The 27,026-nt window shown below is 34.8% G+C and overlaps 6 protein-coding genes across 7 annotated transcripts; 4 read left to right on the forward strand and 2 right to left on the reverse strand.

Annotated features, from left to right (window-relative positions):
* Nucleotides 1-596: 596 nt before the first annotated feature.
* GAE1 (UDP-D-glucuronate 4-epimerase 1) lies at nucleotides 597-2,270 on the forward strand. Its single transcript, XM_012985621.2, has one exon. It carries the CDS (start codon nucleotides 759-761, stop codon nucleotides 2,040-2,042), a length of 1,284 nt encoding a protein of 427 aa, XP_012841075.2. The 5' UTR covers nucleotides 597-758; the 3' UTR covers nucleotides 2,043-2,270.
* An 887-nt stretch (nucleotides 2,271-3,157) lies between these two features.
* LOC105961399 (HAD-superfamily hydrolase, subfamily IG, 5'-nucleotidase) lies at nucleotides 3,158-8,206 on the forward strand. The gene is made up of 14 exons (XM_012985623.2): nucleotides 3,158-3,644; nucleotides 3,834-3,867; nucleotides 4,148-4,345; nucleotides 4,445-4,581; nucleotides 4,696-4,845; nucleotides 5,065-5,166; nucleotides 5,310-5,474; nucleotides 5,568-5,678; nucleotides 5,842-5,939; nucleotides 6,549-6,672; nucleotides 6,792-6,881; nucleotides 7,109-7,153; nucleotides 7,331-7,651; nucleotides 7,865-8,206. The coding sequence occupies exons 1-14, from the start codon at nucleotides 3,447-3,449 to the stop codon at nucleotides 7,889-7,891; spliced, it is 1,800 nt and encodes a 599-aa protein (XP_012841077.2). The 5' UTR covers nucleotides 3,158-3,446; the 3' UTR covers nucleotides 7,892-8,206.
* A 1,757-nt stretch (nucleotides 8,207-9,963) lies between these two features.
* On the forward strand, nucleotides 9,964-14,145 carry TPR1 (Tetratricopeptide repeat (TPR)-like superfamily protein). The gene is made up of 5 exons (XM_012985624.2): nucleotides 9,964-10,403; nucleotides 10,852-11,031; nucleotides 11,713-11,839; nucleotides 12,028-12,141; nucleotides 13,816-14,145. The coding sequence occupies exons 1-5, from the start codon at nucleotides 10,113-10,115 to the stop codon at nucleotides 13,929-13,931; spliced, it is 828 nt and encodes a 275-aa protein (XP_012841078.1). The 5' UTR covers nucleotides 9,964-10,112; the 3' UTR covers nucleotides 13,932-14,145.
* Nucleotides 14,146-14,491: 346 nt separating this feature from the next.
* On the reverse strand, nucleotides 14,492-19,620 carry LOC105961401 (putative clathrin assembly protein At5g35200). The gene is made up of 16 exons (XM_012985625.2): nucleotides 19,385-19,620; nucleotides 18,378-18,527; nucleotides 18,237-18,306; nucleotides 17,992-18,089; nucleotides 17,586-17,727; nucleotides 17,405-17,505; nucleotides 16,917-17,000; nucleotides 16,749-16,799; nucleotides 16,588-16,653; nucleotides 16,435-16,500; nucleotides 16,263-16,343; nucleotides 16,078-16,155; nucleotides 15,797-15,937; nucleotides 15,634-15,709; nucleotides 15,475-15,554; nucleotides 14,492-15,331 (listed from the first exon to the last, which is right to left on the reverse strand). Exons 2-16 carry the CDS (start codon nucleotides 18,477-18,479, stop codon nucleotides 14,765-14,767), a joined length of 1,803 nt encoding a protein of 600 aa, XP_012841079.2. The 5' UTR covers nucleotides 18,480-18,527; nucleotides 19,385-19,620; the 3' UTR covers nucleotides 14,492-14,764.
* Nucleotides 19,621-20,158: 538 nt separating this feature from the next.
* Nucleotides 20,159-24,476, reverse strand: LOC105961402 (AFG1-like ATPase family protein). Of its 2 annotated transcripts, none has more exons than XM_012985627.2 (15): nucleotides 24,071-24,476; nucleotides 23,352-23,684; nucleotides 23,170-23,249; nucleotides 22,825-22,925; nucleotides 22,516-22,638; nucleotides 22,347-22,416; nucleotides 22,129-22,215; nucleotides 21,942-22,007; nucleotides 21,728-21,820; nucleotides 21,492-21,548; nucleotides 21,249-21,377; nucleotides 21,064-21,154; nucleotides 20,872-20,960; nucleotides 20,557-20,750; nucleotides 20,159-20,391 (listed from the first exon to the last, which is right to left on the reverse strand). In XM_012985627.2, the coding sequence occupies exons 2-15, from the start codon at nucleotides 23,572-23,574 to the stop codon at nucleotides 20,310-20,312; spliced, it is 1,485 nt and encodes a 494-aa protein (XP_012841081.2). In that variant the 5' UTR covers nucleotides 23,575-23,684; nucleotides 24,071-24,476; the 3' UTR covers nucleotides 20,159-20,309. The 2 variants fall into 2 exon arrangements, with proteins under 2 accessions (XP_012841081.2, XP_088681399.1); XM_088825273.1 differs by having other exon boundaries at nucleotides 23,352-23,654; nucleotides 24,071-24,395.
* Nucleotides 24,477-24,962: 486 nt separating this feature from the next.
* Nucleotides 24,963-26,895, forward strand: LOC105961404 (uncharacterized). The gene is made up of 5 exons (XM_012985630.2): nucleotides 24,963-25,161; nucleotides 25,290-25,483; nucleotides 25,606-25,690; nucleotides 26,391-26,456; nucleotides 26,545-26,895. Exons 1-5 carry the CDS (start codon nucleotides 25,078-25,080, stop codon nucleotides 26,635-26,637), a joined length of 522 nt encoding a protein of 173 aa, XP_012841084.2. The 5' UTR covers nucleotides 24,963-25,077; the 3' UTR covers nucleotides 26,638-26,895.
* The last annotated feature ends 131 nt before the right edge of the window (nucleotides 26,896-27,026 follow it).

Raw genomic sequence — 27,026 nt, forward strand, 5'->3', positions numbered from 1 at the left:
CTTAATTACTATAATGTAAATAATAATAAAATTCAAAATATTTCAATTCAGATTTAATTATCCAAGACTATGCTTTGAAAATATTTCATCCAAAATCCAAATTCACAATAAAAAAATATCTTTTTTTATAAAAATTCAATTCAGATTTCAAGTATATCTTAGATGCTAATTTTAAAAATAATATTAAAATAAAGTCAAAATTCTAATTAATAGTCCAAAAAAGGAACCACCAAAATAGAGATTACTCATACGTAAATACGTAATAAATCCACATTCGGCGCGTGTAGCCCACACATCTCCCAAATAAAGAAACAAACCGGTAAACAATTTACCGAATCCCGCGTAGAAATGAATCTACAAAACAGAAAAGTCAAAGCAATCTTATACTACATCTCCATTGACCGCTCATTCTTTTTTAATCTGTATTAATATTAATTTCCTTTCACTAAATTTAATTTCTATTTTTTGTTATTCTAAATAAAAATAAAATAATATTGATTTTCCACTCTGGCATGCCAACCTTCACGCGTCTTCATCCCCTTATTGTGTGTGGTCACCCACTATATAATATCCTCATCTTCTTCCCTTATTCCCTTAGCAGATGCATTTCAATATTCCATCTGCTTATGTTTTTCACTTTTTCTTTCTCCATATATCAATTTTTGATATACATTTAAAAAAATCATCCACAGAAAGAAATTGCAAATATTTCTAATTTTATTTTTATTTTATTTTATTAAAAAAATAAAATAAAAAAAATGCCTTCAATGGCGGAGGAAGAATTGTTCCTGCCTTCAACGCCGGGAAAATTCAAGGACAAATCGAAGACAATGCACCGGCAATTCCACCGGTGCTTCGCCTCCACGAGCACGATGTTCCTGTGGGCGCTGTTCCTGGTGGCGCTCACGGCGGCGTACCTCAGCTTCCAGTCGTTCGTCGATTCCGGCAGCAAGTACCTCTCCACCGCGTGGGGCGGGATCCACTGGGAGAAGCAGGTCCGCGCCTCCGCCCAGATCCACCGCCACAACGGCTTCTCCGTCCTCGTCACCGGCGCCGCCGGATTCGTCGGCAGCCACGTGTCCCTCGCCCTTAAAAAGCGCGGCGACGGCGTCGTCGGCCTGGACAACTTCAACGACTACTACGATCCTTCTCTGAAAATGGCGCGTAAGAAGCTTCTCGATTCGCAGAATATATTTATCGTTCAGGGTGACGTCAACGACGCGCGCATGTTAGCAAAGCTCTTCGAGATTGCGCAGTTCACGCACGTGATGCATCTCGCGGCGCAGGCCGGCGTACGTTACGCGATGGAGAATCCCCACTCGTACGTGCACAGCAACATAGCGGGTCTTGTCACCCTCCTCGAGGCGTGCAAAACCGCCGACCCGCAACCCGCTATCGTGTGGGCCAGCTCCAGCTCGGTATACGGGTTGAACGAGAAGGCCCCGTTTTCCGAGTCGGATCGGACCGACCGACCCGCTTCGCTATACGCCGCAACAAAAAAAGCCGGGGAGGAAATAACCCACACTTACAACCACATCTACGGGCTTTCGATAACCGGGCTGCGGTTCTTCACGGTTTACGGGCCGTGGGGAAGGCCCGACATGGCGTACTTCTCCTTCACTAAGAACATCCTGCAGGGGAAACCGATCACGATTTACCGGGGCAAGAACCGGGTCGAGTTGGCCCGTGATTTCACATACATCGACGACATTGTCAAGGGTTGCGTGGCGTCACTGGACACATCGAAGAGGAGCACCGGGTCGGGTGGGAAGAAACGGGGGCCGGCTCAGTTTCGGATCTTTAACCTGGGCAACACCTCGCCGGTGACGGTGCCGATGATGGTCGGGATATTGGAGAAGCAACTGAAGACGAAGGCGCAGAAGAATGTTGTCGAAATGCCGGGAAACGGCGACGTTCCGTTTACACATGCGAATATAAGCTCGGCCCGAATTGAATTAGGGTACAAGCCCACAACCGATTTGCAAACCGGGTTGAAAAAGTTTGTTAGATGGTATTTATCTTATTACGGCGATAATCATTAATCACGGTGAATCTGTAGAGTAATTTAATTTCATTTAATTTCTTTTTTTTTTTCTTTTCTCTCCGCGGTGGGTTTTTTTAGTTTTGTAGCGGTTTATTTTTTTTAATTATTTAATTTCTATTCTTTAAATTTTTAATTCTAAAGGGTGGAAGAAAAGAAAAAGAGAAAAAAGGAAGCAAAAGGTGAATACGTTATTTTTCTCTCATATATCAGAGTTTTTTGTTGTGTATTTTTTTTTTTGTAAAGGATAAATAATTCCATTTTACAATTCATAATTGAAAGATGCTTTCGGCATTTATTTATTGATTTTTGAGAGGACTAATTTTATAGAAGATTATTTAATGTAGAATTAATAAAGAAAAGAAAGGAATCTCAATTATTTCTAGAACGGTAATCTCAATTATTTCGAGTACACTTTACTTTGGCTATTAGGTGGCATAATTATGTTAATGGTCTCCATTATCAACATGTTGATTAGACAAAATCGTAAATTACAATCGCCTCCTAAGATAAGGTCTATTTACGAAAAAATCCTATATTTTTTGTATAATTATATTCACCCCTTGCAATTTGTAGATGTTTTATATTATCACCCTTCTATTTTATAGGGGGTGGAAGTAGAAAATTTACAAACTTCAAGGGGCTGGATGTAATTTATAAAAAAAGTGGGTTTTTTCGTAAATTAACTTTACCACAGGGAGATGATTGTAATTTCCAAATAATTAATAAAGCCGAAAGATACTAAATAGAATAGTATTTACATTCCTTTATAGGCCATTCCTTGGGCTTGCTTTTGTGACTCTTAATATCTTAATTGATTTATTCCGGCCCACCTAAAAATTGGGTAAGGGCTATGGCATAATTTATTATTATTATTTCAATTATAATTAAGGAGTATCGCGTATTAAATATAGCAAATTATGTCTCCATATAAACAAATATAACATAATCAACTAATTAACATTTTTTTATTCATAAATAAAAATTAATTAACTTTTTTCTTATTGTATAACACAAATGAACAAAATACAATCCAAATTAGCCAAATAAGGAAATAATTGATTTCTTTGGTCACTTTAAATTTCCATAAAAATAATAACTAGATCTGTTTTTTCTGTTGAAGTGATTTAATTGGCCACGTAAATAGGAAGTAGGAGTGGACCAGAATTCAAAGTGCAGTTCACATTTTTCGTATAATTCCCAAGCACGAAAATGCCATTGTTTAGTAGTTTCGATCATCGCCTTTAACACTTACGCTGTGATTTGCAAGCAATTAAACGAAAATATTCGTTAACCTTTTTTTTTTTTTTATAAAAATAATTATCTTCACAAATAATAATAAAATTTTCTAATTCAGTTTGGAGAAAATTAAATGTAGATGTAGAAATTGGCGGCTACGCATAAAATGTTGACATTTCTAATACACTTCAAATCTCCACCCAACAGATTCTCGTGCCAACTTGAGAGCCCTAATTCATCGATTCCATTCTACAGTAAGATTCGACCAGCTTTCCTGAATCTCCAATCTCACCGGAGAACAGAAATTAAACATTTCATGGCCTCCGTCCGGAGGAGGCTCCTCCCGCTCGGTTCTTCTCTTCTGGTAATTCTCCTTTTTTTTCTTTTTTTTGTTTATTTTCATGTTTGTGGTTTCTGCAAATGCGGTTCTTCTATGGAGATTGTGATTGTGATTTATGGTTATTTTCCGTAACGATTTAAATTAGCGTGTACTGTATTTATTAGTTTCTAACTCAATTTTTTTTTCTTCTGTATTTCTGGTATCCAATCGCAGAGAACGCACGCTGCGCATTTTCAGCCTGTGGAAGGTTTTCTTTTAAAATCTCATTGTGTGCTTATGTGAAATTTGGAATATGATTTATGCGATTTTGTGTATCTAGAATTGTGTGCGAAAGGAGAAGGAATCGTTATATTTGATGGACTTCTATAATTAATTTTTTTTTTGGAAAAACTGAACTGAAATTTAGGGAGTTTTACCTTTTTCTGGTCATGTGTTCCAATGATCTCACTGTAATCATCTAAATGTGAAAAGAGGAGAAACTATTTGTTTTTATTATATATTTGAGTTATCATTTGGAAATTTTTTAGGGGTAGGAGGAAACACTCACCGTAAATTTAGCTCAGTTGTCACGGCAGAACAACGAGTGCTGAAATCGGAAGCAGAGGAAGGAAACCAGATTTTGGAGGATGACATTCACAAGATTCGGCATGCATTTAATACTGTGAAAGAAAAGTTTCTCAAAATCCCGGACGTATTGCGAGAAATTCCTAAAATAGATCCTAAAGGTTACAATCTTCTTTTTGATTTTGTTTTATGTAGCTGAACAGTCAAATTCTTCTTGCTGCTGTTTTTTTTTTTGACAAAGTTTAATGTTAACATTTTAGGCATATATATCAATAAGAACTTGAGGTTGGATAATATACAAGTGTACGGGTTTGACTATGACTATACGTTGGCACACTACTCTGCAAATTTACAGAGCTTAATATATGATCTTGCCAAAGAGTATTTGGTTAACGAGGTTTGTTCACAATTTTTTCATGTAGAGATAATATGTATCAAGTTCACTCTGTCCATATGTTTTGAGAAGACACCTAGCAGCTGATATCGTTGGTTTTTGTTGTGGGATTTTCAGATTAGATATCCTGAGTGTTGCATGGAATTCAAATATGATAGTTCGTTTCCGATAAGAGGGTTGTATTATGACAAGTCAAAAGGATGCCTAATGAAGCTTGATTTCTTTGGATCAATTGAGCCGGATGGATGCTATTTTGGCAGGCGCAAGGTATGATTTGTAACTGTTTATTCGAAATGCTTTTTCTCTTTTCTGATTCCGTAAAGAATATAAACTGTTGCATCTTTGTTTTATTTGACCAAAAAGTATTAGATAACAAAGGACAGCTACAACAATAGTGAGTCACTGAGTATGTATACACAGATATTTCCGGTAAATGAATAATAAGAGTATTAGTCAATTTACCTCTCGGTTATAATTATAATGCAGCTTAGCCGATCAGAAATCAACGACTTATATGGAACACGACATATTGGCCGTGATCAAGCTCGAGGGCTAGTCGGTTTGATGGACTTCTTTTGCTTCAGTGAGGTTGGTCCATTTCTAGGTTAAAATAGTTGTTACTTTACTTTCGACAAGTTAGGAACTGTTGTTATCTTAATCTATGTATCTCAGAAGGTATATTTCCTCGGTAAGCCATGGCTGATTGAGTCAGCGATATGTTGTTATTGCAGGCATGCCTTATTGCTGATATTGTTCAACATTTTGTTGATGCCAAGCTGGAATTTGATGCTTCTTATGTTTATGAAGATGTGAATCGAGCAATTCAGCATGTACATCAAAGTGGTTTAGTACATCGAGGAATTCTTTCTGATCCAAAGAAGTATCTCTTAAAGAATGTATGTTAACTTGTTCAGAAATTTTGCAACTATCTTTTTGTTATTTTTAGCAGCTTTAAGTGACCCAATTTCAGAGTGTCTGTATTTCTCCAGGGGCAGCTACTTCGCTTTCTGAGAATGCTAAGGGAGAACGGAAAGAAACTTTTTCTGTTGACGAATTCTCCTTATTATTTTGTCGATGGAGGAATGCACTTCATGCTGGAGGTAATCATGTCTGAAATATGCATGATCATTGTACTTGTCATCAGAGCATCAGTTTAGTTACCACAAGTCATCTTCTATATTCCATTTCTGTGTATTCGTCATTACTCTATCTGGGGAAGCCATAAAAAAAGATGCTAAGTATCTCGCATCCTTTGTTGAATAGGATTCATTGGGACAACAAGACTCCTGGAGGGAACTTTTTGACGTTGTAATTGCTAAAGCCAACAAACCAGACTTCTATACATCCGAGCATCCATTTCGGTACTCCTCTTTTCCGTTGTACTTAATATCATTTTGTCCCTCAATTATAACTTAGGGAGGTTATGGTGGTACTTAGTTTGTTACTTCATGATTGATTGGTATTTTTACGCCAATAATGATGGTATCAATCTTCATGTAACCTTCAAATGTTGTCACGGTAAATAAAAAAACTGTATTGTATCAGAAGTAGATACTAATCAGCTTGAGAAGAGAAAAAAATTGGAACGAACTTTTGCTGTCAAAACTGTACAAGGATCTCTGACTACTGAGTAAACAAAATGACACAAGATCTAAATTTCACTGTATTCAGTAAAATAAATTAGATTTCCATAAAATTCGACTTTTTGTAAAAAAAATTTGTAGAAGGAAAGTTTATGTAGGTTTTTGGCTTTAGCCAACCACCCACCCTATTATATATGATTCAGGTGACCTTTCTTATAGTTCAGTGAACATATGATAAACTTTGGTATCATGTAAGCGGTTCTTCACTTCGTAATTTTTATTGTTCATTCAGGATTGAAATCTTATGATTGCTACCGTGCTACGCAATTATTTCCTTTCTCTCACTCTTTTCGTTTTGCAAACTTGCCCCTGGAACCCCCCACGTAGCTGTTATGATGAGGAAAAGGACACTTTGGCTTTCTCTAAGGTGGATGCTTTTCTCCCAAACAATATTTACTACCATGGATGCCTGAAGACATTCTTGGAAATAACTAAGTGGAATGGTCCTGAGGTAGATCCTATATGGCAACCTCTGTTTTTTGGAGTTCATTTATATTTTTTATTTATCTCAATATATATTATTTTCTTTGTTGTTAATGATAAAAAAAATATATATATATAAATTTTTAGGTTATATACTTCGGCGACCACTTATTTAGTGATCTTAGAGGGCCTTCAAAAGCTGGGTGGCGGACAGCTGCGATCATTCATGAGTTGGAGGTATGCTTCAGTTTATCCCATCCTATATTTGCTTAAACACTATGTAAGTTTTCTTTTCTTTGTTATTCTAAATAAAGAAAGATATATATAGCTCACAATGGTCACTATAGTGTGAGCCCTGAAACCGGGGCTTTTTTCATTACTCGTCAAAGAGGTGTCCCTTATATTTTATCTGATTGTCATGCTTGAGATGAAGTAATGAATTTCGTTTCCGTGGTTGCTTTCAGAATGAAATACAGATCCAGAATGAAGATAGTTATCGTTTTGAACAGGTAAATGACGTTTCTATTTCTCTTGTTTGATGATTTTCGATATTCTGTATGAAACTGTTTATTTTTTGTATATGTATATTGTGAAAGAGATGGTCTTTTATTAAATCTATCGTCTGATTTTTAGAGTGTCCTTACCTGATATTCTGGGTTCGGTTTACCTAATTTGTTCACCCGCAGGCAAAGTTTCATATAATACAAGAACTTCTTGGCAAACTGCATTCTGTTGTTGCTAATACTGAGGGAAGTGAAAAATACACGTCTCTTCTTCGAGAGCTCAACGAAGAGAGACAGAAGGCACGTTCCACAATGAAAGACATGTTTAATAGTTCATTCGGAGCTACATTCTTGACCGACACTGGTCAAGAATCTGCATTTGCTTACCACATCCATCAATATGCCGATGTTTATACAAGCAAGCCCGATAACTTCTTGTTTTACCCACCCGAAGCATGGCTGCACGTACCTTACGATATAAAAATCATGCCGCACCACGTGAAGGTATATTTTCATTTTTCTGCAAATATTTTTTAGTATGTTATCTCTGGGGGCCCACAATCGCTTTTTCTGTAGCCCCGATTCTTGTCATTATATAAATATATGGTTATATTATATAAATACATAGTAGGCAATACTGCATAATCGATGATTGTTTCTCCTTGTTTTTGTAATATATTTCCGTGATTTCTAATAAACGTGCTTAATTTCTTTTAGGTATCTTCAAGCTTGTTCAGAACGTGACCGTAATATACTTTACATTCGAGTGGGAACACAGAAGAAAATATCTCACTGTCCAAAACTAACTTGGGACTGCAATTATTGGAATGTAGACAGTCGGCTCATTTACGAAGGCTCGATTTCTATCAGAAAACAAAAAACAGGTCAAAATGATCTTCTAATTCCAACAAAATAGTAAGAGTTTCCTTAAGACTTGTAATTCTTTCATTCTTTCGACGACGTAATCATAATCCCCTGTCGTGAAATATGATGTCAAATAAATCGAAGATGGAAAAACATGTTCTGCAGCTTCTTTTCTAGTATCACAAAAACTTCACATATTTGTCTTTTGATATATAAAGTTCATGTATAGAAAAATATTGTGAAAACTCTCACTATATCCGAATTTGGAATAAGAAATTATAAACTAGTGTAGTTTTCAAAATTTGCCAATTTTTTTTGGTACGACAATTGAAACCCATTTTCACTTTTGAACAAAATATGAAATTTCTGGAAAAGCCATTTTCAATTAATTCCGTTTGATTTCCACCCTTACAAATGCACGATTTTAGAACATTTTCGAAATGTAAATGGTAACAAAATATTTTAAATAGACGTATTAAGGGCCCCTTATTGATTTTGATAATGCAATTGACAACGTTGATAAAAAAAAAAAATTTTATTTGCGAATATGTGAAGTTAATTACTAAAAGTAGAAGGAAATATCAAAAAAATGATTTGCGAATATTCTTGGACATTAAATATTGGTATACTGATATTAGTAGTGCATCATCACAATTAATTAATATTTAATCATTTCTTACAGTATATATATATACATATATTCTCACTGATCAGACAAAGAAAAAACAGAAAAAGGAATATAATATGGCTACTACCTCTTCAACCTTGTCCTTTCTGCTTTGCCTCTTTGTTTTTGCATCAGGTCACATTTTAATTTATAATTATATATATATTGCAAAATAATATTATTAATTAGTATTAATTATTGGTTAATTAATGCAGTTAACAAGATGGTGTATGGGCAGAGTCGTAAATTGTGCCGGTGCAGCACTGAAGTGGGGAGCTGTGTCAACTGCTTAAATATATGTACTCAAAGCTATAGCGGCCCAGTGACTGCCACGTGTGAGCAGCCTGGTGGCCGAGGAAACTTTGTCTGCGTTTGCCACCACTATTGCCCTTGTCCCAATTAATCCCGGCTTTTGAGATCCTACACCGGGTGAAATACACCGGGTAGATATTTACCATTCATATACACACAAACACACACACACCCACATTGGTATGTGTAGATCAACGGTAAAAAATTACCCGGTGTAACCTTCACCGGGTGTAGGATAGATAAAACCATTAATCCCCCACCCCGTTCCATATTTACCCCCAAATTCCCTATTTTACCCTTTAAATAATGTTGCCAATATTCTCCCTTCCATCCTTTTATGAGATAACACGATTTATTATTTCTCGATTATTTGTTTGTGCTTATATTAGAAAATATGTATACTCGTAAGTAATCAACAAATCATTTATGTCGAAATTGTTTCACTAATTTTGAAGTATTAAAACACCCATTTTTCTTTCTCTAAAAATCGTTGAAATATTCATAAATAATTTGTAACACTCAAATATATAATATAAAATATATTAATTCATAAATAATCAAGAAATTGTTAATTTAAAAAAGAAATCAATAATTTTTTAATGTTCTAGCCAAATCACAAAAAAAATGGTATACTATAGCATACATTTTTTTGCTAAAATTGCTTAGTTCTTAAAAAAAAATATATTCTTAAAATTCAAAATATGTAGGTAACTAGGTATATAAGTTGTTTTTATTCATGTGTATTCAAGAAATTGTTTACCTAAAAATAGTTTCATTAATTGTCTTACAAGTCCACGTCTATCTTTACGATATCAAATTTACTTATTGAAAGAGGAATTTTTTCGTAATAAAATACATAATTGAGGGGATAATTGTAATAATCCAGGTTTTTTTTTTCGTAATTTAACCTTATTCAGGGGTTGTCCGTAATTTAAAAAATAATTATGGGAGTAATAAGTAATAAGTGTCATTTAGGCATAAACTAAACTGAAAGTTAACTCAAACGACGGCGTATGGTTCGTCAAAGCGCAAAAAGTCTAGAGTTATCTGGAATCTCCCAGCAAGACGCTTCAATACTCGAAAGTTGAAAAATCCAAGGGTTTTGATTCGACTCTGATCGAAATGGCGGTGATCGAAGAAGAACCTTCCGCTGAAACCGATCTCAAATCACAACCTAATTCAACGGCGGCGGCGGCGGGGTATACTTCCGATGGCTACGAAACCGCCAGTGATACGGAGCTGAACGACGCCGTTCTAGAATCCGACAATCACCGCCATAATAGTAATGATAATGATGCTGTTAATAAGGATAACGTCGTTAGTTCTAAAAATGGCGATGATGAGGTGAGCCGTGAGGTGAAGGAAGAAGAACAGCAAGAGAAGACCGAAACCGTCGATACAGAAGCCAATGAGGTAAACGCTCTAGGGTTTTGTTTCGATTTTTTATGAATTATGATTATTGTTAAATTTTCGTTTTGGGGAATTAGTTTTGCCTACTGCAAATTGGAGAAGGAGGTCAATCGTACGTAGTTAAATGAGATTATTTGATTGGTAATACAGTCGGTTTGTTGATAATGGTCGCAATGATGTATTTATGATCGATTTTGCAATTTCAAGGCAACTGTTGAGAAGTGCTATCAGATTTTTTCTGGTAATCAATCATCATGATTTATTTGCTTGATTGAGTCATTGTGTTAATTAATTGTTTATCTTTGTTTAATCATTTGTTAATTAGTTCAAGTACGTCGAAGTACCCAAATGTAACTCGATTAGTTCAGTTTTTAGTTTTCTTTTTTTTTTGGTCAATGATTTCACCACTTATAATGTTATCTTAATTCTGTTTGTACTTTACGAGGAGCAGAAAGCCATAGCACGAGCTAATGATGCGAAACTCGAAGGAAATTCCTTGTTTAAAGACGGACTGTATGAGGAGGCATTGACAAAGTATGAGCTCGCAATACAAACTGTCCCGAATGATCCTTCATCTAGTGAACTGCAATCGATATGTCACGCAAATAGAGCTGCTTGTTTCTCCAAACTGGTTCGTCCCTTTCATGTTCGAATGCAATAATATGTATCATATTTTTCCATCTAATTGTAGAATCTGAGATGCATAAATGTGCTTTAGGGTTCTGCTTTATATAGATTTTTTTTTCGATGAAAAGCATCTCAAAGAATATTTACTGTATAAATGACCATGGAAGATTTTGATAACATGGTTGTCAAGCTATATTGGACAGTGCTTCTCAAATTTATATGTTAGCATGCTGGGGGGGGGGGGGGGGGGGGGGAATAAATATTACTTCTGTGGCTGTCTTGGACACAATTTCTCAGTTTTCATCGAAATTTTGCCTCGTTCCTTATTCCACTCCTCAATTACCTTTTACTTGTATGGAACTTCGATAAAATTCAACTAAGATTATATTTAATGTATTCAGAAAAAAATATAAAGGTTCAGAATCATAAGTAGTTGAGTTTTAAAACCAAAATAGAGTAGGGGAACTCCTATGCAGGTTTAACTATTCGTTTAAAACTGTCTTAAAGTAGTACATTTTATTGGTTAGGAATCCTTTTAATATACTGGTTTGAGGTTTTGAGCAGATGCAGTAAAACAGACATTCTTCCTATGTGTGCTTTTGATTTGTTATGAGTTTGTTTCGGACTGATCCTGATATCTTGCGTCATCGTTCTTAAGTTGATATCCTACTACTTAAATGTTCAGGGGAAATATGAGGAGACAGTAAAAGAGTGTACAAAGGCATTAGAGCTGAATCCTACATACTTGAAAGCTCTTTTAAGAAGAGCAGAGGCACGCGAAAAGCTAGAACAATATGACGAGTCGATTGCTGGTAAGGTTAAGGACGAGACGTCTAAAGTTACTGTTTAGTTGTGGAGGATAAACTATAATTATTGCTTGTTGCCACATTCATAATTGCTTGCTTTCTGTCATTTTCTAGTGGTTTGGTTTAGTAATTTATTTTAGCTTTTCTCAACATTGTTTTCGTTTCCAATATTCTTCTATTTTCTTCTTTTGCAGATTTGACTAAAATCGTAGAATTGGATCCATCAAACGACCAGGCTAGGAGAAGTGTAATCCGTTTAAAGCCGTTGGCTGATGAAAAGCGTGAAAAGATGAAAGAAGAGATGATGGGTAAGTTAAACTCTTTTACATATGTGGATCTGGTATTTATATTCTAAATTTTTCCATCAGTATCTTAGTGACCATGATGGTCGCTGGTAGGGGCGGGTTTGGTACGGTTGCTCTTCCAAACCCCTCATACCATTACCATTACCCAAATTTTGGTGTTGCAAGAATCATTACCGTTACCCTACGAAAAATTTTGGTATACCCAAGTTCGTTATGGTACGGTATGGTAATGGTTATTACACAATTCATTCTGAATACCATTTGTGTCAAAATTGAATTTTATTTGCCAAAAATCTTATACTATACAACAAACATTTTTTTAACAATAGCTGAAATTGTCAAATCTTTTCATAATATTTTTTAACAATCAAATGTATAGTATTGAAGATGTTTATTCACAAGTAGTCAAGAAAATAGTTCATTAAAAATTTTGTCACTAAGTTTTGAATTGTTAAGCAAAATCACGAAAAAATTGTATACTATAGCACACATTTTTGCTAGAAATCGCCGAAATGTTCGAGTAATTTTTAAATTTTTTTAACACTAAATTATACAGTATAGAAGATTAGTCAATAATAGTTCGTCTAAAAAATGTCCGTACTAATTTTTGAATAGTCGAACAAAATCACAAAAAAGAGTGCACAAATTTTTTGGTAAACATCGCTGAAATGTTCAAATCCTTTCCTAACACATAAATATGTAGTATCTATTCATAAGTAGTCAAGAAATAGTTCATCTAGAATTGTTTCACTGATTTTTGAACAGTTTAAGTAGATTTAGAAAAAACCTTATACTGATGAAAACAGTTGAAATGTTCAAATGTAATTTTTATATTTTTTAGTATTCAATTATATAATATAAAAGATATTTATCGATAAGTAGTCAAGAAATTGTTCATCAAAAAATTCTCTCAATATGTTTTGAATAGTCAAGAAAAATCACAAAAAATTGTATACTATAGCTCACATTTTTTTTGCTAAAAATAGATGAAATGTTTAAATCTTTTTTTAATCTTTTTTTAATATTTTTTAGCACTCAAACAGATAGTATTGAAGATGTTTATTCGTAAGTAGTTTAAAAATAGTTCTCAATATTTGTTCCATTAATTTTTTAATCGTCAAGCGGAATCACAAAAAGATCATATATTATACCAAAAATCGTTAAGTATAAGAAAATGTGCACGCACCGAGAAAAGATACGAACCCACTAGAAATTTCACGAGTGTTGACATAAATGCAAGAGCATTAGCAACTGTTTATTGTTCTGAAATTGTACAATGGCATGGTGAACATTATGGGTAAGTACTGTTGGATTTTGTATGTATTATATCTACCTTCCAGCTTCTGTCACATTGTTCTCTCGTTACTTGTGTTTGGAACTAGTGTGCTTCAACATTAACTAGAACAAGATCGTTTAATAGACTTAGTAGTGTTTTCTGCTGTTACGTTGGAGATTGATGTAGCTTTGAATGTTTATTCATGAACTAGTAGATGCAAATATACATAAAACGGAGTTCCCATGTCTTTCATTGAGTCTTTACTCTCCAATAGTTTATACGGACATAATATAAAACAATGTGTTTGTAGGTTGAGTTCATTGCCATTCTTTTGTTGAAGGTGTTGTATAATTATAAGGTTGTTCTACATATTATAAAACGGGTTTACATTTTTATTGCAGGGAAACTGAAAGAGATGGGGAATTCCATTCTGGGTCGCTTTGGAATGAGCGTCGACAACTTTAAAGCTGTCAAAGATCCAAATACTGGCTCTTATTCTGTTCAATTTCAACGTTAGATGTGCTTGCTTTTTCTTTCATCGTAAGAACATATATTTGTTCCAAGGGAGAACGTTAGATAAGTAATATAGCTAATAGCTCTTGAAAAGTGCTGCCAAGCGGGATTGCTTGTTCTGATTATTTTTGTTCCAAGTCTTCTCGTTTTGATCATGCAATTGTGACGCGCTGTATTTTTTGTGCATAATAATACAGAGTCCTGTGATTGACTTTTTACGTTGCTTTCATTTCTTTGATGCAAAATTTACTCCTATTAAGATAAGTAGTTCTATAGTGTTATTGGTTAAATATTTTATAGCTGGAAACTATTTCTCCTCCAGTGTCTATAAAGGTAAATCGTATCATCGTTTTTCCTCGAACACAATTATACCCACTGCGCACACACTTTGTCGTAATAACTTGAATCCTTTACATTTCACAGGGTGGGAGTTTTATCCTCTTTATCTTTGACAGTGTTTCTTGTCCTGTTAGTTCTCGAGGGTATACTGCAGTTAACATGAGGTTTTAGAACAACAGACGGGTATATAATCCAGTGAAAACATCTATTAAACATTCCGTGCTATTTCCATCGTAAACATAAGAGTCGTTTATATTAAAGTGACAAAAGGGTACACCAAATTATCAACACTCTACAAGTGGACAACCTCTCTTTATAAGTGCTAGAAAGAATCAAGAAAATAAATATCATGTCTTGAAATCAATGTGTCAGATTCAAGTAGATCCACATCAATAACTGTACAATCAATGCCAGAACAATTCCTTCATCTTACCACACTAAGGAAAACTGACCATAAAAAGAAATATACCTCAGTACTGCCTACTATCTGGAATCCACTCAAATTAAGTTCAAACTGGAAGATTGTTGACTTTGAGGTGCACCAGTCGACACAGTCGGCTCCTCGATGAAAGGGTTCCCAGGCGTACTGATAGAACCGTGCTCGACTATTGGTTTCTCTTGCTGCTGCATGGAGACTTCAGGCAGGGGCATTTCGGTCATTTGCATAAAATCGGGGACAACAAACGATGATTCTTGTAGTTGAAGTTGAGGTTGTTGAATCTGAGGTTGTTGTTGGTCTACAAAAGCTGGTTCCTGCTGTGGGATTCCGGCCATCTGCATGTAATCATAACCCATGATTGGCTGTTGGATTTGTTGGACATCTTGTTGCTGCGAATATAGTGCTATTGCTTGCTGTTGGGGGGTTGGATCGGGAACCTGCATGATAAAACTTGGGTGTTGCGCTGCGAGGGTAGGATCGTAAAACACCAATTCTTGACCGTAGCTGTCAGATTCGAAAGGATTGGAAGAGACGTTTGAAGTCTGATAATTGGCTCCATTTGTGTTTGGTGTCGTCAGTGCTGCATCGTATAGACTGTCGAGTATTGATCTATCTAGAACACCTCCCTGTTTTCATATGTTCCATTCAACAAGAAAGATGAGGAATTTTTCAGAAAATATTTTAATCTATTTTGAATATTAAATCATATGTTGTAAATCAATGTGTTAAGAAATTAAAGTGTTTTCATATCCTTAAATGAAAAGTTCACCTTGCTGACCGCAATTGAAGCGGCATCCGGAAGTGTTGTAATTAGTGCAAGCTCCCAACTAGCTGGTTCGCTTGAAGATTCTACACATAACAGAGGGAAAAATATCTTCAGATACTTGCAAACTAGTAAAAGTTTTATACAACAGAGAACATGAATCACCTGGTGCAGTAATCGAAAGGGGGGTGGAATCATTTTCGTCCAATTCAGGTGCTTCTTGAATTGGGTCATCCCAGCTCTGAGAAGTACATAAATTTATTTGAGTAAATTATTAGACACTGGTCAATATTTGAATCCAAAACTATGATGCATCAGAATTCCGTACCAATAGATCAGGAATCAACGGTGCAGCATCTGTTTCACTCTTATCAGTCTTTGCGCTCTCCTCAGATTCAACAGATGACACCGTCTCCAAACTTTGTTCAGGGACAGCAATCAGTTTGGGAGTAATGCACTTATCATCATTCTGATGATTCAAGTAGGAAAAAAATATGTTAGAAATGCTTCATTTTCATACCAGAAGAAGACATTTTTTCAACATCCGGTGGTCAGCATGTTTAGAAGTATTTAAAGAGACTTTTAATGAATTGAGGCCTTCATACATACATCTGTCCACGGAAGCATTAACGGTTGTGGGGCATCCTTTATGTACTCTTCCATGGCTGTAATAAATGATGCGGGGGGCTGCAGTTTGATAGCAGAGCAAACAAAGAATTTAAAACGATAGGAAATGTAATGATTTTGAAGGAGCAAAAAAAAAAAAAAAATAGTGAAGTATATGGTATTTCTACCTGTTCAATTTTGACATACTTCTGTCTCCGTCCAAAGTCGAGAGCCCTGCATATCTCGAAGAACTCAGATAACCTCTGGGCCTGCGGCAACATGCATAAAAGTATTGGAATAGGCCTACGACGTTAACAAACGTGTGTATTTGCACAGCATACTCAAATACTCATTACATACTTGTTCGCTCGACTTTCGATATATTTCAAGTGTTCTCACTGCATCTCGGCGTTGCATCTCGAAAAACTGTTCAGCGTAGAAGTAAGTCATTAGTGCTGGTTCTTATGAAGAAATAATTGTTTTTCATGGAAATAGTTGAAAACTAATCCAAACCTTGTCAACCAAAATCAGCACTCCATCCGTTATTGCTACATAAAGCCTCACACTTTCTGCTGCAACCTAAAGTAGAACATTATAAGGCAAGAAAAGAACTATAACCAAATCAAGTTATTAGTGTGCATGAAAAGAGGAGATTAAAGCTAAGAACTGCTCACAATTGAAAGGGCATACTGAATCATGAAATTGTATCGGGCTGCACCAGCTGGCTGCAAAATTTCAGGCAATAAAAAAATTCAAGTTTATTTTCGGCAGTATAGATGTTGTCATATTGGACATTAAGAGAGAATATAAATTTCCAAACCAAGTAATTGCCAATTCAATACCTCGCAACCAAGGAGACGGAAAAGAAGTTGTTGCAAAGCGGGCAAGTGTTCGAGCAAAGCAGGAGTATCAAACTTCTTCGTTCTCTGCAAACAAACAGTTAGCTCATGACAAAGAAGTGGGGCATATTACACCAATCTCGTCACTATTTTCGGATATCAACCAAGTCAGCAAAAAAGTAACGGTCATATAATTCATCTTATTTGAAGTATCCTAATCTCCAATTCCGTTAAACTGTGTTAAGAGATATATTGTTTGATGGAAGATACCAGATCCTGATCCAGATTAGTGGAACTCTAAATGATAAATAAGAGACATCCTATTTTTTTAGTCAAAAACTGTGTATGATACACTAAAAGGCTTAATACGAGGAAGAATAGTAGAGTGAAGTAAATATCATTGGACAATACATCAAAGTTATTTATTCCGATAGTCAAGAACCACACAATAAAATACAATATGAAGTTTTCCACCCAAGAGAAACGCATACCGAGTGATCTCTGTGGAAATCGTATTTTAGCACACGGAAACATTCTAGGCACTCCTCAATATACAGAGCATATGCACGAATCCAAGTGGAATAATCCCAGGCTTAAAATCAGAAATCTCAAATGGTCAGTTCACCACATGATGTATTAGTAATTGATAAAAGTCGAAGAACCAGGAAATACCACTTGGGCTTGATTCATCCTTGAAATGCAATAAATTCAATAAATGACCTCTGCTTTTGTTATGGTAAATTAGTTCCTCACAAAATGAATGATCAACTTCCCTCAATGCACGATGTATAACAATCAAAGTTTTCAGTGCAACCTGTGAAGAGAAAAAGTAAAATTTTTTAAAAGGAAAAATAACATACTCAAAGAGCAGTTATCTGTACAACACAATCTCGCATGAGAGAAAATAAAATTTCTGAACTGTAATGAAAGAGAATACGTGCACAACAATAAAAATTTTGAATGCTGGTGTCAAACATGAGTTCAAAGTGTACTAGGAATTAGCTCTTCCATGTGGTGGAAACAACTCAAAAACAAGTAATGAAAAGAAAGTGAATTTAAGAAGGGATTAGAAGCTTACCACCCATGTACGTGTTTTTGCAAGACGCCTAGTGAGTGTATGTATGCAATAAGAAACATCTGCTCGAGGTCTTGAACCAGAAACTGCACCAAGAATAACTGAAGAAAAAGAGAAATAGATAAATATTTTTCGTTAATTTTCACCTCCATCAGGTCATTCAGAAAATGACATCTAGACGGAATAAGTTACTGGTAAGATATTTAATAAAAATAGAAAAGAAGTTAAGGGCAGAATGTTGAACTCACTTCTTACATGCTTCTCTTTCGGCAAGACTTCAACATGGTTTGTGGCTTTAAGAATGGAAACATTGAGCTCCTGAAATAATTAACATTATGTACAACCTTTTATCATCAAGAGATCTCAGCACATTGATGCTAGAATACCACCTTATATTCACTGTTGACTTTCGCTATTCCAACTGATGTAGAGTCTTTAATAACTCCAATAGCTTTTCTGAAATTCTGTTGGCTGCTACTTCCAGCAGCCATCTCAGACAAGCCAAAACCCGAGAAATTTAAAAAGCTAAATTGGAGAACCTATAAAATTAACAAGGAAAGGAGGTATGAGTTTATAAATCCAATCATTTATACATACAGAGTAGATACCTATTATCGATAAAGTTAGCAATATGATAGGGATGAGAATGATAACATCTACATCATTTTCACCTACAAAGTTCATTGGAGGTTAACATCGGTATATCAACTGATAATATTTTATATAAAAGAGATTGGCTTCCATATGTAATTTTTTTAGCCGATCCGTTAAGCTTCTGTCCTTATATTTATGATACAGTCATCGTCATGATAAACTTTCTCACTTTAAGTGCATACATTTTATTCCATTATTTTTCTAAGTGCAGGCCAAGCTCACACCTTAAGCGGTTGACATTTGGATTTCCACACGCGCAGTACAACCTTATTTTCTCAAGACAACAACCAAATGCTCCAATAGGTAAAAAGCCATTTGAGCAGAGTGTTAAGGTTTTGTTTCAGAAAATAGACAGAAAACATTCAAAATTATGCATCAGCAATTACTTGTTTTTTCAATTTAAAATTACTGTCGAATTTCGTGAAGAAATGATTTAGGAACATTGGCTGGTCTGCAACAATTTGTAAACATCATCCCCAACAAATTACACACAAATGAAAAAAAATAAAAATTCTACAGATCGATGTTCTGCACATTCAAATTCCCTCGCAGGAAAATGGAGAAGGCAACAGCGCATAAATGTAAAACAATAATTCGCCATCAGATGATTATAAAAGAACCACCATGACCGCCATTATTCACCTATCGCAATTCGTAACAAGTACACATTTCTCCTTCCGAACATATCTGTGTGTGTGTGTGTGTGAGAGAGAGAGAGAGAGATTGGGGGAAAACGATTTACCTTGTGAAACGATCGCCGGCTGGTTTCCGGCAATCACGCCGTCACCTAAACAGCAGAGAGAGAGAGAGAGAGAGAGAGAGAGAGCAAATGAAAATACGATAGATTTGCGATCAAAGTGCAGACATTTCTTCCATTGACGAAAGAAATACGAATCGAATCAACCCCTCTACACGTCTAAATTGTTTGGTCGCAATTTGCATGCTTGTATTATATTAATAAAATAAAATAAATAAAAAATAAAAAACTTCAACTTAAATTAATTACCTTTTTATTATAAATAGCATAATACTATTATGAGAAATCAAATATGTTGTGGTGACTCAGCAGGGCAATTGGAAGCACAAGTCGTCTACGTGGAAGGCAGCTGAGCTGGCAGAAATTTGCTTACAACGAGTTGATTTGTGCTTACTTCCGTTTCGGTTTGTTTTTGGTTTCGGTTTGATTTATGTGCTTGTAAACTCCATAGAATGTCGATAATAAAGAAGCCACCATTGTTGTTCCCGTGGACGTAGGATTACACTGATCCGAACCACGTAATCTCGGGTGTTCTTCGTCTTTAATCAACTATTTATATTGTGAGTTTTGTTTGATCCAATTCACAACAACAATAATATCACTAATTGTATAATCAAATAATAATAATTATTATTATTTTAGGACACAATTTTTTCAAATTACAAAACTATGCAACATGTTCATCAATACAGCAACAATGTTTATTTCAACTATAAGATGTCAAAATAGTATCATTTATTTCAATCCATCTATGAATGATTAATCAATCAGCTCTAATTATCTCCTCTTAATCGCGATTTGCTGTCAAAAATCGACCCAAATATTATGTTATGTGCTAAAATCCTACACACAACAAACAATACCTATAATTAATTTGTCTAAAACTAAAAGAATGTAGAGGGCTTTTTCGTCACTCGTTATCAGACAGCCGCTTCTGTGCCCAAATTTCAGCATGCTGTTCCAAGTACTCTGTGCTATTCATTTCTGTTAACCTGTAAATAACAAATCCGATTTTTTAGCTAATATTTATTAAATAACACGGGAAGATTTTTTTAGCAATTTGATAAAAGACAGAGTACTAAATGCAATAAACTCGTAATTTGTAATTTAAGGGGGGGAATTTAAAAATAAAAAATAAAAAATAAAAAAATTCTTACCGACTAATGGTGCGATCTTTTGCAAAACCTAATTCATTGTCAACACAAATGTCAGAATCGTCAGATTTTCTCGATCTCGAAGAAGTTCTAGGTGCCATTTGCTGAGCATCAGCTATTGTTACGATTCGGTCAAATAGTTCGACAGGTGTCCCCTCAGCTGTGCATAATAATCTACCTCTGTTCTCATACATAACCTATATATATATATTTATATAACACAACATATAATTGCTTTCAATTAACTCCTTGAAAAAAAAAATCGAATAATCCGAGAAAATAAATTTTGTTTAATAAGTGTGTGAAGGAATAACTAACATCAACTAAAGTGACAAACCGGTACGCTGCAGTCCTATTAGAGAGTCCGAAAATCGGCACACCGTCCAAAGCCAGCGTATGAAACTTCTCTGTTAAGAATAAAAAATAAATTAATTAATAGATATATTCGTGCAATTTAAAGAACAAAATTTTAATTTTATTTTAGCAAACTCGAGATATCAAATGACTCACTAAATAGCCCGAAATAATCTGCGGCTCCAAGTGGTCTGTCGCAGAGTTCCTCGAAAGGAAAATAAGCGCATCCATTTGCGCCCGCAGGAACCTAAATAATTAAGAGAATCGAATTAGAAATAATAAAATTAAATTTCAATATAAAAATCGACATATATTTGTTTAAAATCGAGATAGTTACGGACCTGTAATTTTCTTCCCATGACAACTTCGACTTCTTGCGGAACGGCTATTTGTTCGCCGTTTAATTGTTGGAATTTTTGCTTAAGAAGGCTCGACAAATGTTTGCCTACAAAGTAGAAACCTTGCTCTGCCTGGAATTAAGATAAAAACGAATAGTAAATAGAACATACGTACGTTGTAAGGGAAAGGAAGGGTAAATACGTCATTTTGCGGTTTGGAAAAACCGAGAAATCTGGAAACTGTACCGATGTCATTTTGCGGTAGTCCACAGATGAACCAATTTGATGAACTATACATCTTTCCTACATCAGAATCACATTACCATCATAAATAACGAATATATATATATATATATATATATATATATATATATACATATATATATATATATATATATATATATATATATATATATATATATATATATATATATATATATATATATATAATTTTATATTTTTGAGAGAAGAAATATACATACTTGTAAAGCATCAATAAACGGAAGAAACAAGTCCCGTTGCAGCCCCCCTTCATAAAGTTTATCTGGAGCTCGGTTCGAAGTAGAAACGAGAATCTTTTTCATGTACCACATTACAAAATAAAAATTAACACATATTATTATGGGCAACGAATCATTTCATTTACGACAAAATCAAAAAAAAAAACCGGAATGAGGATGTTAAAAAAATACTTACAACTCCATCTCTGAATAAATGTCTAAACATGCGGTTTAGAATTAATGCATCAGCAACGTCAGTCACCTAACAATATTGAATACCGAAAGTGATTGCCGATTAAGTTCTAAACAAAATAATCAAATGGATTATTTACTAGATAAAAATACCACAAAATGAAAAAAAAAAAAAAATTACGACAAAATACCATAAACTCGTCGAGGCATAATAATATAGATTCATCCGATATTTCTCCAGCAACAACTTCTAAAGGATCCGCCACCCCTCTGTGCTTCTGCAATTAATTTTTTTTATCACTATGCTTCAAGATTTCAATAGCATCATATAATATCACAAAAATACGTTATATCGTACAAAAATCGTATCTAAAAATCGAAGGGAAAAGTAACACGAGAGAAGTAGTACTTGCAAACGGCTGTGAACATTTAGCATAAAGTCATGGAAATGGATCCTCTTCTTCCTCCAATTACATGGTCTGTCAAAATTTGCGTGCCAATTACAATATCGATAAAACTGTTTTTTTTTTTTTTTTGGTGGGGGCGGGGGCGGGGGTTAATTTAAATTTGATTCTTACAGCTGATAAAAGAATAAGTCCATCAACATAGTTTTGCCAGTGCCAACTCCGCCGTAGAGATAAAGTCCTTTAACAGGGGCATACGATGTTTGGGGAATAAAACGGGACCACAACCACCGACTCCTGTATAAAAAAAATCGATCATTAAACAAAGGCGACGCACATTTGAAGAGTATAGATATATATATAAAAAAAAATTAAAAAAATAATGGAACTTGTTAAATACAACAACAGACAAGAGAAATTGTGTTGCGCACCAAATAATATATTCATTAAATCCCGAAAAACAGAGACTTGATTATAACTTACCTCCCATCTTTCTTGGAAGTAGCATATCTATCCAATCGACAATCTTCTGCATTTTCGACAAGCTCGTCGTATAGTCTTTGAAGCTCTCCTAGGGTATTGAGCTGCAGAGTCGTAATTCATATACGGTTGGAAATTAGCTATATACATATGCATTGCAAGCATGTAATATAAGCAATTAGATCAAGTTAATTGCCTTGAGTTTGAATGTGATACCATTAACACGTATCGAAATAGTAATTTAAGTTTAAATAGAAGTTAAAAAAAAACAAAAAACAAATTGTCATATAGCACTATTAATTAACCCTAAAATCAACAAAAAAATACAATAATTAACAATTAACATACCTGACAGGAATCTCCATCTAAAAGTTCACCAGCAGCAACTCGTCGCTCGTATTCTACGAGAGGCCCTCCTCTATTTAGTTCTGCCATCAAATATATTTATCAAATTAAAAACCGGGAAAATTGTGAATTCAAATTCCAACTTATAAAGTTGGATTCTTGGAAAAAAAAAACAATGCTACAACCTTTATTGGTAACTTTAGCTGCATCGGATGAAATAGCTCGGTGGATCATGTACGATTCATGTTTACATCGATGAATGTATGTGCTACCGGATAGGCTATATATAGAGCGGTGATTCGTATCGGGCCAAAAATCTCGTCTTTTGGCAGAGCCATTGTAGATAAAGTTTGCTCTGTACTGAAAAACTGGCCTAAATTTCCTCAAAACCCAAATAACTGTCCTCATTCTTGTATAATGCTTACAAGTTACAATGACTTATAATTCACCGAAAATTTGTTCTGCAGAGGCTCGAAACACCGGAAGTTCTTCAATCGAAAAAAAAATCACGAAATAAGCTGCATTCAATTAAGACAAATTAAATAAGGAGAAATCTTTACAAATTATGGTTATTTCATATTTCAACTTGCAGGCAATACTAAAATTCCAAACTAATTTTTTTAAACATTACATCATTCAATAAAAGAATCAATTTTTAATCTTATTATATTCTCAATTCAATAATTAAAATTTATCAACTACTACTACCAAGTGTTAAAAGCTACAACAGTGCATAAATTGAAAAATAAAAAATAAAATATTAATCTATCACCATCATTAAGCAAACACCCCATCCAATTAAATTCAAGAAACAAAAAACCCAAATCTACGCATGCAAGAAATCAAAGAGAGAGAGAGAGAGAGAGAGAGAGAGAGAAGAAGAAGAAAAAGTCAACAAGCAAACCTGATTAATGGTGCAGAATTCGTAAAGAGCTGATCTCTTGAGAGATTGAAACGGAAACTGAAATTAAATACTCGCATGCATGTCAAAACTCACAATCTGCAGATAGATACACTCTGTATATATATTCTTCAAGAATCAATCAAGAATGAATTAAATGAAGAAATTATAAATAAATAAAAAAATCTAATCTTTGTGTGGGTAATTTACAAGTATATATGTCTGAAGAATTATAAATTCTATATATCTGAAGAGGGTGGCTGAAGAACAGGAGTTCGGGATCTGGGTTTCTCTCCAATTGTTTTTTTAGCTTTGCTTCGCGTGCTGTTCTTTTCTTTTTCTTTTTTTCTGTTTCATATTTTATTTTTATTTACACGCAAGTGGAGATACTAGATGTGATAGAAGAATTAATTAACGTTTAATGAGTTATATTTTATATATATAAAAAAGGATTAATTAATTAATTAATTGATTAATGCCGACCTGACGAGGTTTACAGCCATGTTTCATGACAATGCCATCTGCAATTAACAATTAATTTCGTTTCTTTTTAGCAACAATAATTATTTTCTTTTATTTTTTAGCAAATACTTAATCAGCAAATTATATATACAGTTAAATCTTTATAAATTAATACAGTCTTAACTAATAAAATTATATTAATTTAGAAATATTAAATAATTGAGCTAATAATTTAGTACGTTTTTATCAAGTCGGGACTGGGAAAAATTATTAATTTATCGAGTATTAATTTTCCTATTATATTGTATGTTAGTGATGAACAAAATTCGGGCCAGGCTTATCCAGCGCGGCCCGCCCGCAATACAGGCCCGTGAAGTCCGCCCACAGCAAGCCCGTGGATTCAAATAAATAGGCCCATTAACGAAGAAATTGAGGTAGGGGTGCAATAGTCATTTCACAAACCACATATTTCCTTGGTCCATTTCTCCCACCTCAGTCAGCAGCACTTTGCACCAAAACCCAATTACGACGCCGTTTTGTTAGCAGCTATGGCGAATCAAGGAGCGAAGAAACGCAAAGAGGAAAACGCCCGCCACATGAAAACCCTACTCCGCGTCATCATCGCCTCCAACGTAACAGCACAAAATCTCTTCAATCGGATTCCAATTTTTTTTGCCGATTTCTCGATTTTATCGCCTGATCGAATTCAATTTGCTGATTTTTTTTGAATTTTTTATTTTATTTTTAATTTTGGCGATAGGCGGTATATCTTGTGATAAGGATGGTGGTATTCTACTCGAGTTTCACGTGGAAGCATTGGGCAGGCTTGATTTTGACTTCGCTCGCCTACGTCATCCCGTACCAACAGCTCGCCGCCATGGCCCAGCCCAGTTATAGCGGCGACGGCGATCTCCTCGATGGCGGATTCGATATGAGCACCGGCGGAATGTGTGGGTATGTATGTATGTATTTGAGTTATTTCTTAGATGGATTATTAAATCACAAATGATTGTTTTGTCGATCTCTTAATTTTGGGCACTTGGTTTTACTATGAAGATGCAATTTTTCCATTGCAGATATTTGCATGATGTGATCTACATTACATGTTTCGTCCAACTCAGCTCCATCATTTCCGAAAAATTCTGGTACATATACTTGGTGGTAAGTTTTCTATCCCTCAACATTTTAGCTTTGAATGTGATGATGGTGTTGAGAAATGGATATATTCAACGAAACAAGTTTACTTTTAGCGTTGTTGCTTTTCGGTTTCCGATCCCTTTGTTCAAACAAAAGTAAAGTTAGATACAAAGTTCTTCTTGGAGCAAACAATACAAATTGTTTGCAGTGTAAATTATGGTTTGTTCGACATTATGAATATTCATACGACTGTCGTCTAAAATTATAACTGTGGAGAAATTTCGTTCATCCTGGGATCGTCTAAGTCGAATCAAGGGTTAGGGTTTGATTTCCACTTCCTACTGAGAGATATTGGTTCAACTCTTACTTTCTTGAAGTTACCACGTTTTCAAAATTTATTTCAACAATTGAACCACGACAATAAGTTTAATAATAGAATTGAAGTTATGAGATGAGGGCATTGCTTGTTGTCAGTCGAGTTGTAACTTATGCCGTCGCTGCAGATTGAAAAGATTTTTCATGAACCGTACTGATAGCTAATATCTCTGAACAATTGCACCATCTTTGAGCTTATAGTTCACTTAGTGTCCCGCTGCAAACTATTTGCATCAAGAAATGTACGATATAATTATGAGAAAATCCGCATCCACACAAAAATATTCAGTCGTGTTGTATGGTTAATGAAGTCAAAATTAACTTGATTGGATTTCTTGATATAATCCAGATTCCGGGATTTGCGGCATATCAACTATTTGGGCTTATCAGGGGATTTATGCCACAGGGTTCCGAGGTAATCAACTATTTTAGCTGTAAAATTACTTCAACATTGTTATATGGTATGCTCGAGGGTTCTCACTTGTAATCTTTGATGTGTGCAGGAGGGTGAAGAAGATGATAAGACGAGAAAGAAGAGAGAGAAGATGGAGAAGAGGGCTTCAAGGGGCAAGTTTGTCAAGACGAGGACCCGATAATGCAAATCTTCACACCATGAATTTAGAGTACAATTTTAGAGGGGAGTACTAATTCTATATATGCAGATTTAGATATTGCAAATGTCCCTCTAATGGTGTGTGCCTCGCTTTGTTCCATATATATTTGAAATGCCAGATTTTGTTGTATCGATCCCTTCGAAATACTATGATGTAAGAGTATGGGCTTCGTTTGGCTGACGTGATTTTACTTTGACACAGTTTTGATGTTTAATTGCAAATTAGTCCCTTTATTATAAATGGTGGTGTTTTTTAACCACCACAAATAACTAATGCAATTTGGTGACAATAATTTTATAATAGTTTCCACATATTCTATAATAATTCTAATGATTGTTACCAAAAAAAACAATCAAAAGAAACTTCAAAGA

The sequence above is a fragment of the Erythranthe guttata genome, chromosome 11 (genome assembly GCF_056151865.1).
Source record: "Erythranthe guttata isolate IM_541 chromosome 11, IM_541, whole genome shotgun sequence".
NCBI classification, from domain to species: Eukaryota; Viridiplantae; Streptophyta; class Magnoliopsida; order Lamiales; family Phrymaceae; genus Erythranthe; species Erythranthe guttata.

Excerpts from the sequence above, each read along its gene's own strand:
- LOC105961401 (XM_012985625.2), bottom strand. The coding sequence starts at position 18,479 with ATGGCTGCTGGAAGTAGCAGCCAACAGAATTTCAGAAAAGCTATTGGA. Across the intron at positions 17,001-17,404 it reads ATTTCCACAGAGATCACTCG|AGAACGAAGAAGTTTGATAC; the intron begins GTATGCGTTTCT and ends GTTTGTTTGCAG. Across the intron at positions 16,344-16,434 it reads ATCGAAAGTCGAGCGAACAA|GCCCAGAGGTTATCTGAGTT; the intron begins GTATGTAATGAG and ends ATGTTGCCGCAG.
- GAE1 (XM_012985621.2), top strand. The coding sequence starts at position 759 with ATGCCTTCAATGGCGGAGGAAGAATTGTTCCTGCCTTCAACGCCGGGA.
- LOC105961404 (XM_012985630.2), top strand. The coding sequence starts at position 25,078 with ATGGCGAATCAAGGAGCGAAGAAACGCAAAGAGGAAAACGCCCGCCAC. Across the intron at positions 25,484-25,605 it reads AGCACCGGCGGAATGTGTGG|ATATTTGCATGATGTGATCT; the intron begins GTATGTATGTAT and ends TTTCCATTGCAG. Across the intron at positions 26,457-26,544 it reads TTATGCCACAGGGTTCCGAG|GAGGGTGAAGAAGATGATAA; the intron begins GTAATCAACTAT and ends TGATGTGTGCAG.
- LOC105961399 (XM_012985623.2), top strand. The coding sequence starts at position 3,447 with ATGTTGACATTTCTAATACACTTCAAATCTCCACCCAACAGATTCTCG. Across the intron at positions 5,940-6,548 it reads ACATCCGAGCATCCATTTCG|CTGTTATGATGAGGAAAAGG; the intron begins GTACTCCTCTTT and ends CCCCCCACGTAG. Across the intron at positions 7,652-7,864 it reads TCATGCCGCACCACGTGAAG|GTATCTTCAAGCTTGTTCAG; the intron begins GTATATTTTCAT and ends AATTTCTTTTAG.
- TPR1 (XM_012985624.2), top strand. The coding sequence starts at position 10,113 with ATGGCGGTGATCGAAGAAGAACCTTCCGCTGAAACCGATCTCAAATCA. Across the intron at positions 11,032-11,712 it reads CTGCTTGTTTCTCCAAACTG|GGGAAATATGAGGAGACAGT; the intron begins GTTCGTCCCTTT and ends TTAAATGTTCAG. Across the intron at positions 12,142-13,815 it reads GATGAAAGAAGAGATGATGG|GGAAACTGAAAGAGATGGGG; the intron begins GTAAGTTAAACT and ends TTTTTATTGCAG.
- LOC105961402 (XM_012985627.2), bottom strand. The coding sequence starts at position 23,574 with ATGAGGACAGTTATTTGGGTTTTGAGGAAATTTAGGCCAGTTTTTCAG. Across the intron at positions 21,378-21,491 it reads ACTACCGCAAAATGACATCG|GCAGAGCAAGGTTTCTACTT; the intron begins GTACAGTTTCCA and ends TCTTAATTCCAG. Across the intron at positions 20,392-20,556 it reads AAAGATCGCACCATTAGTCG|GTTAACAGAAATGAATAGCA; the intron begins GTAAGAATTTTT and ends TGTTATTTACAG.